The sequence below is a fragment of the Numida meleagris genome, chromosome 5, assembly GCF_002078875.1.
Source record: "Numida meleagris isolate 19003 breed g44 Domestic line chromosome 5, NumMel1.0, whole genome shotgun sequence".
NCBI classification, from domain to species: domain Eukaryota; kingdom Metazoa; phylum Chordata; class Aves; order Galliformes; family Numididae; genus Numida; species Numida meleagris.
In genome coordinates this window covers 67,363,640-67,379,113 of record NC_034413.1, presented here as the reverse complement: position 1 = coordinate 67,379,113, position 15,474 = coordinate 67,363,640, and the positions used below count along the sequence as shown (strand labels likewise).

Below are 15,474 nucleotides of genomic sequence, written 5' to 3'. Positions count from 1 at the left end.
TGTGAAAGTCTTTTCCTCTCCAGGCCTTGCACTAATGAATTACGGTCACCAGCACCCAGAGCCATGAGTTTCCCATCCCCAGTGGCAGCTCCCAGGTAATTGTCCCTTTTGCTCTTGCCACCAGCTAGAAGCAGTGAAAACATTTTTAATAGGCAGTGCAGCAGCTATTTGAGATGAGTCCCATGACACAGCAACCAAATTGGTTTATCACATTTTCTAAGAGAGACAGAACCTGTATCACTACTGACTTGGATGTTTCTAATTCATATGCCATTTCTTAGCCTTGCTACCTATTTTTATCCAAGCCACAGCCACTACATTCCACACTGCCAATACAGAAACCATTGAGCAAGCTTCAGCTGCTGCCTCATACTGGATTTTGCTAAGCTGACCTTGGTGACCAGAACAGAAGCACTATTTGTGATCCAGCTCCCTATTCCTTCACAGCCCCCATCCTCCCTCCCTGTCTCCATCATCTATTTTTTTTGCATAAATTGCTCTGTTCAAATTGTGCTTGACCTCACCTTGACTGTCTCAGTTGCCTCAGGTACATCTGCAGCCAGCACAATTTTGGAATTCTTTTTTTTGTGAATTTATTTTATTTATTTAAATCTTCGATGTGCTCTGGGTAATCTGTTTGAATCTGAGTTGTATTTTTGGCAAGCAGCCTTTCTAAGTTTGCTGCCTCTCTCCTGGTGTCTAGAAATCACGTCCAGCCATATTTCCCCCTTGGATACAGCTCTGAAGTGGCTTTTGATCTTCTGGTGAAACATGCTGCCTACACTTTTCTTTCAAGATTTTATAATCGTTTGGGGGGTGAGGGGGAAGGGTGGGGGGAAAATATGCTGCACTGTAGCAAAGACAAACATAGGGATGGAAGTGAACCAATAAAAAGGTGCACTGAGGGAGCTGAAATACGTTTGCACTCCCAGTGCATCACTAACAGATAAGAGTGCTATCTGCTTTTTAGTTTTTGAAAGAACTCAGCTGTTTCTCTGATAAAGTACGATAATCATACAGAAATGGACAAGGTTGCAATTTTTTTCAAATGACTGCAGGAACTGCAGTGCTGTGCTGAATGAATAACCAGCAGGAAAGAGGGCTTCCCAAAGTTCAATCCCATTCCCATTCATTCTCAACCTTCTTTTCACTTCTAAAGGAAATAAGTAATAAATAAGAAACAGTAAGCCATTTTTATTAGTTCACAGCATTTATCTATTAACAAGGCAAACAGCAGCTACAAACTTTTCACATTTCCTTCATGCAGCCTCCATCTGCAGCGTAAACTTGGGTCAAGAAGAGCTGATCTCCTCCCAGTAGCACCACTTGTGCTCTGTGCCATTTCAAGGGGAACCGGCCCCTCTGAAGCCGCCCATGAAGTGAATCACATGCAGTTAAAATATGAATTAGAAAAAGCACAGGACCTGAAACTGAATCATGCTCATCAACGAGCAGCACTAACCAAGTGAGTTTGTGCATCTCATGTATAAACTCGTGCAGCAATTGAATGGGGATGGTTAAACTGTGCAGTCCTTCAGAAGGGCCAAAGCAGAGCCATTGAGATCAGTACAGGTCATCACAGCTTGAATTTTCTCTTTGCCTCTTTCGCCTCTCACACCTTTAAAGGAGATTTAAATAGTGCTGGGGAAACACTGAACAAGTTTTACTCCTATGCTGGGGATGGTTTAGCACACTATTCTTCTACTCAAGCATTTCTAAGGCAGATCCCAAAATAAAGCAAAGTGCTCATCTGAAGCATAGGTCAGTGTTTCACATGGTCTACTCACGTTCGAGCCCACTTGTCCAGTTCTTCATCCAGGTAAGTTTTAACTTTTTTTGGCTGGAGCCCAAGAGAATTCCCAACAAAGTATACGCAGCTCTCCTCTCCATTCACCAGAGTCAGGTCAGCTGCAGTGGAAAACCACAGAAATAACACGATTGGGCACAAGGAAGGAATATACCCGCACATGCCACCACACAGAGCTGTGTGTTTTAGAGCTCCCCATGCGTAAACACAGGCACAATATCCCAGCTTTCCTCCCACCACACACATGACCTCATCATACAAGTGTCCTCTTTTAAGGAGAAGGACAGCACAGCAATGTGCAAGTGGTTATTCCCTAGCACTCCTGCAATCTGGGGCCAAGTCCATGTATATCCACTTTGGAACTAATGTGAGTTCAGGCAGCATTAAATCCTCAGGTCTCTCAGCTGCATGGAAGGCAGCCGCTAGCACTGATTTTTGTCAGGTTCACAATCAGCAGTGAGTGAAAAGGGAACATTTCCCTGACCAGCCCATCCTCTTCTTCCATCACCAATATATCACTACTCTGAGCTGTGAAATACTTCAGTTGCAGAAGTTAAGGCTAGGTAAATTTGTGTCTTTCGTTAAGATCTCTCTGCATGATTAAATTGCTATTTAGAAAAGTATAGTCATTGCATAGAATATTTTAAGGCAGTCTCAAAAGTTCTTGTCTTGTCAGCATATATTGTGGGCTGCACTTCATGTCATCCTCTGGTGAGGAGGAGGAAATCTATGTTGACAAATTCTTTCAATGATTAGGAGAAAAGCAAGGCCTGGAAATTTATAAATAATAGCTCTAGTGATGTTCTGAACAATCTAATTACCCCATGTCATCATCTATCAATCCAAACATTGTCTTTTTCTATTATTTCTCACATTACACATCCTTGGAGGAACAGATGATGATCTTGTAGTAGTAAGTAATCTGCATGCGTCTATACAAGTACTTACAAAACCTAAGTTAACATTACCTGATTTTTTTTGTAAACGATTGAATATGCTAAGATGCATGCTAGAATTAAATAAGTCTGCATTTCAGACTGAAAATATTATTTTAGAGTTGTAGAACAATAGATTAGATGTCTGGAAGAGGTCTCTTACTACCTTTCACACTAGCAATTACCAACTTCATTGAACTTCACCAGAAACACATATTTCAGAAGTATAGGCAACTTAGGTAATTTATTCCTTAAAGCTTTAGAAGCTTTTAAAAAGCATAAGTCAGAGAGCAATTTCAGCCTAATCTGTTTTACAGATACTATGTCTGTTTTTCATCCATATTTTAATAGGAATGAAAGCAGAGAGGTATAAATATTATCCATGGACCTGAATTGGTTCTATTAACAGTTCTCTTCCTATCAAGAAGCACAACAATATGGTCTCACTGGGAGCAGAGAGAAGGGTCTTTGTTCAAGAATTCAAGCTCTAAATCTCACTGATACTCTTTATATTCCAATCAAGCATTAAAACAGGTAAGGAATTATAAGCAAGGCAGCTTTTCTTGCACCACAGTCCTCTCTAGATAACATACCTCTTGGGTCACCGTTGGAAAGAAGCAGCATCACTACTTTGACAAAATGTATTTTTCTACTTTTACACCTGTCACTTTTGATATTCATTTTCCGGCATGCTATCGACTTTATATGAGGCTATACTCTTCCTTTTCAAAAAAAGGCTGTTTATTTCCTCCTCCCTGGCATCATTAAAATACTCATTTTGGACCACTGCTGCTTCTCAAACTACTCTAGGGTTTTGTTTGTTTCGTTGTTTAGTTTGTATGTTATTGATCAGCATATCACTACGTTCCAAAATTTCCTCCGTCATTGTGATATCGTTTACAATCAAGTTTAAGACAAGTTACCTTTCACCAAATTACCCTTCTTTCTCACAGTACTGGCCCATTTTATTTCTGGTGGAGCTGTGGTTGACATAATAGATATATGAAATATTAGAATAAGAAGCAAGATCTATTGATGAACTAAACATTGGTACAAAAAAAGATAATTACAGAAATGTGTCCTTAGAGCATCACAAGATACACGAAGAATGATTTACATTAAGATTTATTAGATACATTACAAATGATTCTTACAACTACTCGAATTCATGTGGATTGGTCAGACCTACATCATTTTTCTGCATTAGAAATGTATTTCTATACCTTTCTAACTTCAAAAGCAAGTATGTTTTCAGAAATATCCAATCCAAACAAATAGAAAGTATAGTTTCATCACCCAGAAAGGATAGATTAAATCTGCTTACAAATTACTTGAATCCTACCCCTTGTTGAAGGATGAAAGATCACCACTTCTGCACCTTCCTATTCCCCCATGCACACATCCCCAACAAGCCCTCCAAACAAAAAGCCACATTTATAAGATTAACACTACCTCTAGCCATCTCTTCAGGGAAATACAGCTTACCGCTTGTCACTCTGGGACAACTTTTTATTCTCAAGAAAAGCAAATGATGCTCAATTCCTTTATGAGATGACAAAACACATGCCATAGCCTTAACCAGACTGGTGATTGGGTGCCTGAATGCAATCCAGTCATTCCTACTTCTCTCTACACACAAGAAAAAGTATTAAAGAGACCATGTTGTCATCTCAGAGGGGAATGATATGTGGATGTTTCCCTAAATCTTTTCCTATCATCTCTTCTTATTTGCTCACCCGTGCCTTGTCCCTCAGGCTTGCCCATAAAACCTCAGATTTGCCAGGGAGTTAGTTTGCTAGTTGTTTCTACCTGGTCGATACAACAAATAAACATTATAGACAGCGGAGACAGTTTGTAAGCTGAAAACAAAATTAAGCTATTGTACTGACTTTCTAAATGTTTTAATGTACGCAATCTTACAGTTGTCTCTTACAGATGTTCTCATCTGCTTCTTGTAAGGCTTCATTTTAACACCTCATTGTTATGCTTTATGTAAATATATAAAAATATTTGATGGCTAATACCTGTAATGACATTTATCTTAAGCGCACTATCTAGGATCTGCTCCTGTGCCAAGATAAATGTCACGAGAGATCTCTATGCTGCAGTGTAGATATATATTTTTTTCCCCACACCCCTACTGTTTTTCAGCAGGGAAGCTGCTTCTTACAGAGATGGGGAAAAAGAGGGGGGAAAAGCCTTCAATTTGGGAATGCGAAAATGATGGGTTCTCTCTGCCTTTCAACTGATACACTATCAATAGTCAGCTTAGATTCACAAAAACACATATCCACAATCTCAGGTCTACATATTATAGTAACTCAGATAAAAAAATCCAAATTTGCTCCAGATGTTTTGGTAATTGAAAAACAAAATTATAGTGGATGTTAGAAGGGAAGCAACAAATACTGCCACAGAAGTACCAAAATCTACACACATCTTAGAAAAAAGTTCTCTAAATTTGAAGCTGCTGAGACATTACACTGGAGTTCAATTGCCCCTGAGGGTGAATCCACCACCCTGCATTCCCAGCATTCCTCATTGCTAGGTAAGGAGATACTGAAGGCAAAGACACATTCAAAAGATGTCCAGAAATTCGAGAAATTGACAGTTTTCTATTATGGACCCTTTCCATAAGTAATTTCATGAGTGGAATTTTAATTTCTCAGGTTCCAACAGTACTATCCTTTTCAGAAAAATCTGCAGAAATTGTACCTGCTTTTATTACAAAAATATTTTGCAAGAAACTTGTATCATTTTTTTTTCTTTAATGTGCAATAAGACCTTTCTGCCAAGGTAGTTTCGAAAGGAGGACCATGCATAGCCATAATTATTCTTGCCGTCCAAGGTAGTGAGTCACTTCAGCTGGTAGAGTTTTGCTCCCCATGCATTTGACATGTGAACTGAAAATAAACCCAGATGGGACTTGGGAAGCAGAGCAGAGCCCAAGAGGTTGCCTTTGAAGGTGGATACTGATGCCAGGGTTCCCTGCTCGCATGTGGTCAGACAACAGCAACAGGAGCTACAAAACCCATTGGCAGCAGTGCCAAGCACAGCACCAGAGTATCCAAACGTGGAAATGCTTTGTGGTTTCTGTCAGGAGCGTTGATAAGAAGCAAAAGCTTCCTTCTTGGCTTACCCCTCCTGGCTGGCTGCTTGCACACTAGGTCCTCTCTTAACAACCTGACCAGAATTCCCTCTGTGCCCACATCCAATCTCCTCAGAACAACCTACACATCAGGAGCCAGTCAGAAAAAGATAGAGTCTCTTTTGTATGGCTACACTGGAACATGCACAGTTATCTGTTTGTAGGCAATTCATGAGGAAAGCGATCCTCAAATAAAGCCTTCATTATGAGTTATTTGCTGAGATCAATTATTTGCTTTGAGGCACAGCCTTCATTCAGCCTCAGGAAGAAAATCATCTCCACTACCAGCAATAAGGCAGAAATGTGAATATAATATACATACCGTCCCTTTCATTAACTAAAATAATTGTAACTAGACAGATAACACCAAGCTGTATTATACCGAGGAAGTAACTGTGCTGAACTACAAGTTGCAAGCGACGTTGCTGTTTCAAATCATTAGCTAGAAAGTCTTCTGCCTATAATTTTCAATCAGTCACTATATTGTTCAAAGCAGCTGACTGACAGCATAAGCACCACGCAAGCACTGTATCCTCACATTTTATTCAGGAAGGGAATGAGAGCATAAAGCTTTTGGTGCTAGAATAAGTTGATGGATTGATTTAGCAACGCCAGGGACACACTGTGCTCAGATATAACTGCAATTGCTCAATTATCTCATAAGTGACAATGATTTCCAGTGATTTGTGATAAACATATGCAGAAGATAAGAATTCCCCACCCTCCCCCCGCTCTTCCACTGTAATTATAATTCTCACTTGGAGGCAGATCCTTGACTTTCGGGATATAGAAACATTCACGAAGATGCTTTAACTCATCTTCTTCATCTAAGTGAAAAGCAAGTTTCTCGTCTGCTGGGCTGCATCCTAGCCGCGAGGCAGCTTGTTCTATAATGGTTGCTGGTAGCGCAGTAGAAGATGGATCCATTTTCAGGTCATTCAATTTCACCTTAAAATGAGAAGTGCCACAGCTTAACTTCTACAGAATGTATATTCACAAGTGGTTGATAAGCAGCCACCAAAGATGCATCATTCAAGGCCCCACATTTTCTTGATTTAAAGCTTTTAAGTAGCGAAATGTGAATGAATAATGGCAAAATTGATCAATTCAAGTAAATACATAGCAGCGTATTTCTGTTTTAAAAGCTTTTTTCTCCCCAGCTCCATAGATACACTGCTGTTCCCTTTTTAAGCTATATCAGCAGCCTCCAAGTTCTCCCACCAGACCAACAGCAGCTACAAACACTGAAGCATCATTCACAGTCTCCGGATCTGAAAACCAGAGGCAGCATTGTTGTTATTACAGTCTGTGCTCCTAAAGATAGCAGGTGCATTGCTAGACTGAAAGTTGTTTCCAGACTGCAATGCTCAGACTCTTTCAGCTTTTCTTCCTCACCAAACAGGAGGGGCCTTTTGTGCTCATGTTCAGGGGTAGAGCAGGAAGTGTACAGATGAAAAAGGCATAAGATGCTTTCAAAAGCAGGACCTTAAAATATTTAAGTCTAGCTACATCAGGTATCCTGTGGACTTAGCTCCTTTATCCCAAGAAAGGGATAAAGCCCAAGTCAAGCAGTAAGCTCAAGAGTGCAAATTAGTGGGTTTTTGTTGTTGCTTTTTTTTCTTTACATCAAGTTTTAATGCCAGCCCCTGAACACCATCTAGAAGAGCTTCATCACCACGTAAAGAAATGGCAATTGTGGGTATTTCAGTATAACCCCTTAAATAGAACAACTCCATTAGTGCCAATTAATTCAAACCTCTTTATACTCTAGGTAAATGGCCAGCATGATGCCAGTTATCTGGTTTAATCATTTAATTTATGATCAGAATGTTCCTCTCCAGACTTGATAGATTACACAGTATCTTTTTTTTTTTTCGCTGTCTCAGAGTGAAAAGAAGCAGCTTTCATTTAAGGGAAAATGAATATTATCAGTTAGGAGCCTTTGGAGATAACCAATTGTTAAACATGGGTTGTTCACACTTCCTCATCATCACCAAATTTATCATCCTTACCCAGTCATCCTAATTAGCTACTAAAAAGGAAAGGAAAAATGGAAAAATGATAGGTATTCAAACATCCTTTTTGTCAGTGTTTTCTATGGTTTCTAGTAGGTGAACAGCTACAATGCGACAAGTTGCTGGGTGTGATGCTAAAGGAACAGCTGACATGGATGAAAACAGTTCACACCAACTGATCGCCTCCTGAAGACAAAGTGGGAACTGCTTCCCAGCTCCTCCACAGCTTTTCAGCAGACCCTTGACCGTGCATTTCCCAGTTCCTCTGCTGTGGTATTGGTAACATCTGCAGTCTTCTATAGGTCAGAAGAGCGCTCTGGACTCACTTGGCAGTAATCAGAGAAGATTGTTCAGAGATCTTTGTTTCCTCTAATAGATGCAAAATATCTAGAACAGCAAGCCAGCATCACAAACATGATATGGCCTCCACCTGTATCAGCACCTTGTTACTGTGTAAAGACACTGAGGTAAAAGTTTTTACTTCTCCCACTTATAAATTTTAACAAGCCATGGGCTTAATCAGCACTGTTTTCAAGCAATACAGGAATCAGCACTCGGAAAGTAAGGCCAGTTTCCAAAGGTTTATTTATTTTATTTACAGCGCTATCATGGATGTCCTAATCCTGCAATCATTAGGAAAGAATGCCCAGTACACACAAAAGATAATTGTCTTCTTTCCTAATAGAGATCTAATGCTCACTATGGAAGCAAAATCCTTGGAGATGGAAATACCATCTTCCTTACTGTCTCATTCCAGATAAAGGGCCACAGAGCAGTCCATAGCCTTCCCTACACCCAGGATTTCCTTCCCTCTCATTAATGCCTAGATTTGTTCGTTGCTCACAAGCATAGCTCCTGAATTAAGACCACAATAGATGACCCAGCTGAGGCTCTTTACTTAGCAGAGCAAGTGTACTTGACAGGGAGCTGAGTATCACTAAAAAAGTCCATAGGAGGGGTAACATACAGCATTGGTATTGCCATCCCCATGGTCTCTCCTGGATTAGAGACTACAACAAATGTATCTTCCATTAGTTAGCACATGCAGGCAATGCCTGCTTATTCCATTGCAATTTATGACCAGCAGATGGATAAGGGTGTTTGAGGGATAGTTTGGTTTTACACACCAGATCCCTCTCATCTGGGCTGTAGATTCTTTGTTTTTCCCATCACATGAAGACATGACAGCATCCTTCCATCTGTCTCTCTTCCGCATTTCATTGTAAGGACACAGAGTTATTACAGTAGATTAATAGCTATCATAATCCAGGTCACCCACTGACCTGTGTGGAAAGCCTAAATGGGTTTTGTATCCATTTGAGGCCTGACCCAAAATCCAATGAAGTCAATAGGTGTCTCTTTATTACAGACAAATTTCTGGATTAGGCTTCTGGTTCCCTGTCATTGCTGTAGTTTGCTGTATCTGATCAATGTGTTTTGTTTATTATGATTCTTATATTAAATTTTGACAGCAAATATAATATCCAATGCAAAGATCTAGAAGCTAAAAATGATTAAGTGCTCTGAGGTATCTGATTTAATACAAACATTATGAAATAAGATAAAACTACTAAAATAAAAATCAATCAATCAAAATCCTATTGAGGAATGAAATCCCAGAATCGAACTCTGAGAACAGAATAAGAAAGCACTTTTGTTCTTCAGTTGAGAATTAGGCTTCAGAGAAGAATCCCCTTTTTCTAATATACATTATAGCATTTCCTAATTGCAGTAGAATAGAGTATCACGTAGTTACTTCACAGTAATTTATGAATTATTTTCTACATGCAGAACAGTACAGCTTTATTCTATCCAATCATCTTCACTTAACTGAGAACTATATTCTGCATCCTCTTCAAATTAAAATCAATGCAAAATATTCTTCCCACTTCCCCATGTCTCCTTATCAGGATTTTTACACATGACTTGAAGTACAAATAAACAATACTAAGAAAAACCTTGCCTCTACCACCTTCTCTGAAGTATAATAAAAATGTCAGGCATTTTCCTCATTTCCTGGCACTCTTGGCTTAATAGAAAGGGGACATGAAGTCAGCTTTTTATTTTTTTGACTCTGTTCTTTTGACATCTTCACTACTTTCCCTACCATAGGATTTAATTCTTCAGCAGCTTTTCTTTTGCTTCCCCATATCTTCATGATGTTCTCTAGTTTTTCCCCCCCTGCCCCCCAAGGTCCTCTCCACTTCATCCCTTACTTCTCCCCACCTCTCTGCTTATGCGGTGATTCAATATAAGGAATTCACCAGTGAGTGCTGGCAGTGTTTAGCTTTCATAAAGAGCACATGCAACCAAAATTAAGAAAAGTCATTACACGTTTGATCAGCACAAGTACCAACTAATTTCAGCCACAATTTTTAACCCATAGAAGACAGTGGAAAGACCATAAAAGACAACAGATGAGGAAGTCAGGCAAATGACATGGATGTATTTCCATTTTATCCTTTATGCATAATTTTCTGACTAAATAGAAATAAGCATGAATATTAACAAGCTACCCAATCAAACTTACACATGAAGGTCCATTAGGCTTAATTACAGGAACAATAATCTCTCCTATTTTCAGATCCACTTACAGTATATTTATAGTTCTGCTCTGCCTATGATTGTATTTCAATGCATTCAGTAAAATAACTGTACAGTCCCTCAGCCCCTTTAGACATCCTCTTCAAGCATTCCAAGTTTTTACTCACAGTCTTTCTGCCCAAGACAGTGCTGACACGGGCATACAACTAATCCCTACTTAAAAGCTGTGTCAATAGCCTCAGGGGAGAGTTTATCGGGAAAAATAGCAGGTCCTGCACTTTCTGCCCTCCAATGGCTGCCCAACAGGTTGCTCAACGTGGCTCAGCCCACAGACCTTTGAGTTATTCAGGTGACCCTGCAAGTGAACTCTGAGCATTGGGATTGTGCACGTAGGTATGCAAGTTAACAAGACACCTCCGTGCTATCAAAACACACCCACTGAGAGCACCAATGGCACTGTGGATTGAAGCTGTTTGAAACAAACAAAGAAAACCTACAGCTATGTGCAGTGCATAAGGGATGATCCTCCCTCCCATCTCCACACAAAGAAAATTGCTTTTGTGAATACAGAATTGCAGAAGGCAACTCCTGAAATACCCAGCCCAAAGCAACGCATTCTAGATTATTTCGGGTTAAATACACTTCAATGAATCTGTTTACATTACAGAAATGCAGAGGGGAAAAGAAAATCTAAATGTTCACAGCATACCCAGCAACAGACAGCAGCAAACACAACGTATAATTAAATAAGTTACAGAACAGAGTGTCACAGCTGCAGCAAGGGAATGTGACGGAGGAATTAGAATAAACTCAGTTACTTAGAGCAATTTAGGCACACATTGACCTTAACAACGAGAAGCGACTCGGTGCTACAAGTAATTTCACATATAAAGCTCATCTTTTCCCATCCACAGAGAAGTGACATTACCCTGCGATTGGCAGCAGCTCCTGGGAGAGGATGAGGAAACCCTTGTGTGAAAGCACGAGTCGTGTTAGGAAAGAGCTGTAGTCATGTGCCTGCTCTGCCAGACTCTGACCTGAGCTGGGGCTGAGCACGTGACGTCCTAGAGTCAACCGAAAGCAAGGGCTTGTGTGTATGTGTGCGTACGTAAGTATATATTACTTTTCTTTATCACCATTGCAAAATTAAAATCTCTGATTAAGATCTTTCTCCCACAGAGGCACAAGAACAGGGCCACAAACAATCATAACGAAAGGGGCTTTGAACTAAGCTCTTTCGCTTTAGGGAAGGAGCAGATCGATAGTGTAACAGCCAGGAGTCAGTGAAATGCACAAGAACGTGGCAGGGCGAGCAATGGGAATTTACATGAAGTGTGGACTGGGCAATGTGGGAAGCAGAAGAATCAGAGGTGAAATTAGAGACAAATAGAGTTTATACCCCCTTTTTGCTCTCCTGTAAACATCACCTCAAGCTACCTATTTATTCCTACTTCTGCTCAATCCCCACTGCTTGCACTAGATCTACACCCATTCCTACGCATAACTAGAGCATAGTCACCTCGAAACAAGAAAGAACTTTCATTGTTGCCTCATTCAGCAATCTTTAAAAAGATCAACATTGATGAGAGGTAGAGGAATCATAGAATCAGAGTCAGAGCTGTATCTCAAATTTACATTTAGTCCACAACTCCAGTATGGTGTTGCGTGCACATAAGCCTGCACTAATGCTGGTTTGTTATCTAGATTTCCATTTTCAGTAAACACCACTGTATTTGACACTGCTGAACTGAAACACTTCATCATCTCACCTCAGAAAAAAATTGGGCACTCAGTATAGACCCAAAATAAAGCTAACCTCAAGCCATCAGTTCTTGTACTTGCTTTACACTGACAAATGAATTTTTGGACTTGCTGCTACTTGTCTTGCTTAGTCCCTGATCAAGGCCCTCTGACTGCTGCTCAAGACATTAAGTACCACCAGGAATTTGAGCTAAAAGAAAAGCAGGAGGTAGAGACACTGCTGATGTTGAAGTAATAGAATCTGATGTCATTCACTCTAGCACAGTATTTATGTCTTGTTTGGTTGGCCATTTAGGTCACAATAAACAAATATAATGCAACTTTTCAGCATGTCCTTGGAAATAAAAAGACAAGAACAACAGAGTGCAAGATCTCCCACTGCATTTTCCTTTGAAAAAGGTATTTTGAGTTCTATCCTTGATTGTCAGTGACAGCACAAATACAGCTATGCTGGCAGAGACCAACTATGTTTTTGCGGGCTTTCATGATAGTAGGAATATTGACCCCCCACTTCCTAGCTGTTCTCCTCTACTCTTTAGATGGGATGAATGAAAAAACAAAGACAAAACCTTTGCCCTAAAATTCAAGGCTAAAGAAATCAGCAAATCTGTCAACTTTCCAAAAAAAAAAAAATATTTGAGCACTAACCCAATGATCTGTCTTCCCCCCCTCCCCCCCGCACGATGCTGTCAAGTAACCAGAGGATAAGATATGAAACCACCGCAAGCTGCAGTAAGAGCAGTGTGCAGATCTGTGTCATTGTTCTATAACAGGTGAGCTTAAATGGATAGGGAGAACAATCTTATCTACAGAGTGAGACTGCTAGAATTCCAGTGTGCTAGGAGAGAAGGCAGGAATGCCATGACAGGATGGGGACAGCCTCAACCCCAGTCTCTCAAAGGAACTATGAGAGAATCAACAAGAAGGCTCGTTCTGAGGTGCTCAGCCACACTAAGATGCACAATGCCAGACAAGTCCATGAACATGCTGATACTGCTTCATCCCATCTTTCACGCTAATCTTTTGCTGCATCCACCTTCTATTTGCCCACCGTATCTCTAGAGCATGCCCAAGACCTCGTAATAAAAGCCTTGTTCCTGGATTGAAGAAACTAGATAATCTTTTCCACAGAAACATTTACGTAAAATTCATTTGTAACCCTGAGAAAACTTATGCTTTATTCTTAAGGCATGCAACAGTGAATAAATAAGGGTGTTCTGAAGCTTGCCCATCCTGTGATGGATGGACTGCTAGGACACCTGGCCCATCAGGTCAGCGAGCCCACAGCACTCTGACTATCAAGAGAATAAAATAAACTAGAAAAGGATTCTCTTTAACAGAAAAAGGCTTTTCTCGACCAGGACCAGACAACCTGGAAGGCCCTTGAGCAGAAATACACCTCAATTTCTACAGTCAGAAAAGAAGCAGTAAGGCAAGGACAACAGCCCACACTGCATTGCTTAACACACAACTATTTAGGAAAATTAGAACTGTCATCGTAAGACAAGGCCCACAGCTATTTTTTAAAACATGCTATCTGCCCAATTTACCTTTATGATCACACGATGCAATTCACCTCAGACCTAATAGCAATAACAAGAAAAAGAGAAAAAAAAAAAAAATATATATATATATATATCTCTATACACACACCTTTAGTCTTGTATGTCTCAGCTTGATGTACTAGCTTTCTTATCGTTGTTACCATCCCTCCACCTATACATCTGTTCTCCCCAAAAACTCCTGCTGCAGCTCAGGTCACATTTATACCCTGCTTGATTAGGACACCCTACAGCTGCTGTCACTTAGCTTGTCCTCCCTACCAGGCTGTATCAGCTGTGTTTTGCTTCTGTAAGTGAGTACATGCACTTAGCCTGCTTAAGTGATGCTGATGTGGGGTCTTGCTAGGACTGAAAAAAGCTCTCCCTCTCTGTGTTAGTTCACCTGTTTGACTCTAAAACTGTGATTTTTACTTTTGGTTACAGGAGAGTTAGTGGTGGAATTCTTAATTATTGACTGCGTTTTGGGTGGGCAAAGTGAGCTTCTGAAATCTTCATTTCACCTATTTTTTTTCACTTGGGCTGTTAGGCAAGTCTCCAAAAATACATACAGATTTTTTCCTTACTTGCTCCCAATATTGTTTTCCTTCGTGCTGAATATCAATTATCTTTTTCATTTCTTTCTGAGTCTTTATTCTTTCTAAGAATTTATCCTTTCAAATCTATTCTTAAGGTGGAGTCTCAGTGAAAAATAAATGAATATAAATAAGAAACTACTTACTTTTCTACAGTAACATTTAGAGAACAATATACCACCACGACACTAATAATGGTAATAGTTGGAGGGGGACAATAAGGGAATTGGGGTCAAGTGATTTCCACAAAAGAAAAACAAAAACGTTAGCTCCCCCTGGCTTAGATAATTCCGTGGTAGCTGCAACGGCAAGAAAATATATTTTGAATAGATGAATCTTCCATGTATCTCTCCAAGTCAGCTGCTGCTAATAAAAGACTTCTGTACTGCTGATGCCTTCATCACATTTCCAGGCGGAATACACATACACAGATGTTTTAAAACCCTTTTGCTATAAGGAAGCATTTATCACTGTCTATCTTAAAGTTTTGCAAGAGATAAGCACTCTGTTTCCCCTCTCCTCTGCTCAAATATTTGTTGCTAATGTTTGCTTTGGGCAGCATGGATTTTCAAAGTCATTTCTACCAAAGGCAGGGGCAGGAGGGGGTTCCAACTGGTCCTCCCTGGGGGCATCACTATGGCAAAAAGGGGCATTTGAGAGATTGAAAAGAAAACAGGGCACCTGGCACCCACTTTTTTTATGGCAGCTGCTTGGTGTGTTTTGCATAACCCTCTTAAAAATAAACATCAGTGCTTTGGGGAGGGGGGATTTACAGTGCTCCCAGCCACCCTTTCTCCAGGGTCCTCTCCAAGGCACGAAGAGGTGTCTGTATCAGACAGAGCCTCTAGGCATGAGTTGTTCTGCAGCTCCTCACCCACCAAATGACCAGCTGTATGTCTGGACACAGCAGGACAACTGCCAACTTCTTCATCTACTCACAGCACATTTCCTGCCTGTGGTCAAAGAGCTTCTGAGAACAGGGAAACCAGAGTTCAGCTATGGGCCAGATACTATGGGGTAATAACAACAAGACTCGATCGTGAGGCACTCCATAATAGCAGAGCTTTCATTTTTTTAAATGTTTGTGTACCATGTCTTTATGGTGTTCTTCGTACCGCTGCAGGTTGGCT

At 40.3% G+C, this 15,474-nt stretch overlaps 1 protein-coding gene across 5 annotated transcripts in view; it reads right to left on the bottom strand.

The window, feature by feature from the left end:
* KYNU (kynureninase) overlaps positions 1-13,946 on the bottom strand; it is a 58,316-nt gene extending 44,370 nt beyond the window's left edge. For 2 of the 5 annotated variants that reach the window (XM_021400434.1, XM_021400438.1), the window contains exons 1-3: positions 13,864-13,946; positions 6,649-6,838; positions 1,788-1,908 (exon numbers count right to left, since the gene is read on the bottom strand). In XM_021400434.1, coding sequence (XP_021256109.1) covers positions 1,788-1,908; positions 6,649-6,817 — 290 coding nt within the window. In that variant the 5' untranslated portion in view covers positions 6,818-6,838; positions 13,864-13,946. Of the gene's footprint in view, positions 1-1,787; positions 1,909-6,648; positions 6,839-11,377; positions 11,994-13,760; positions 13,788-13,863 lie in introns of those variants that run through there. The other 3 variants (XM_021400436.1, XM_021400435.1, XM_021400437.1) reach the window with 3 other exon arrangements.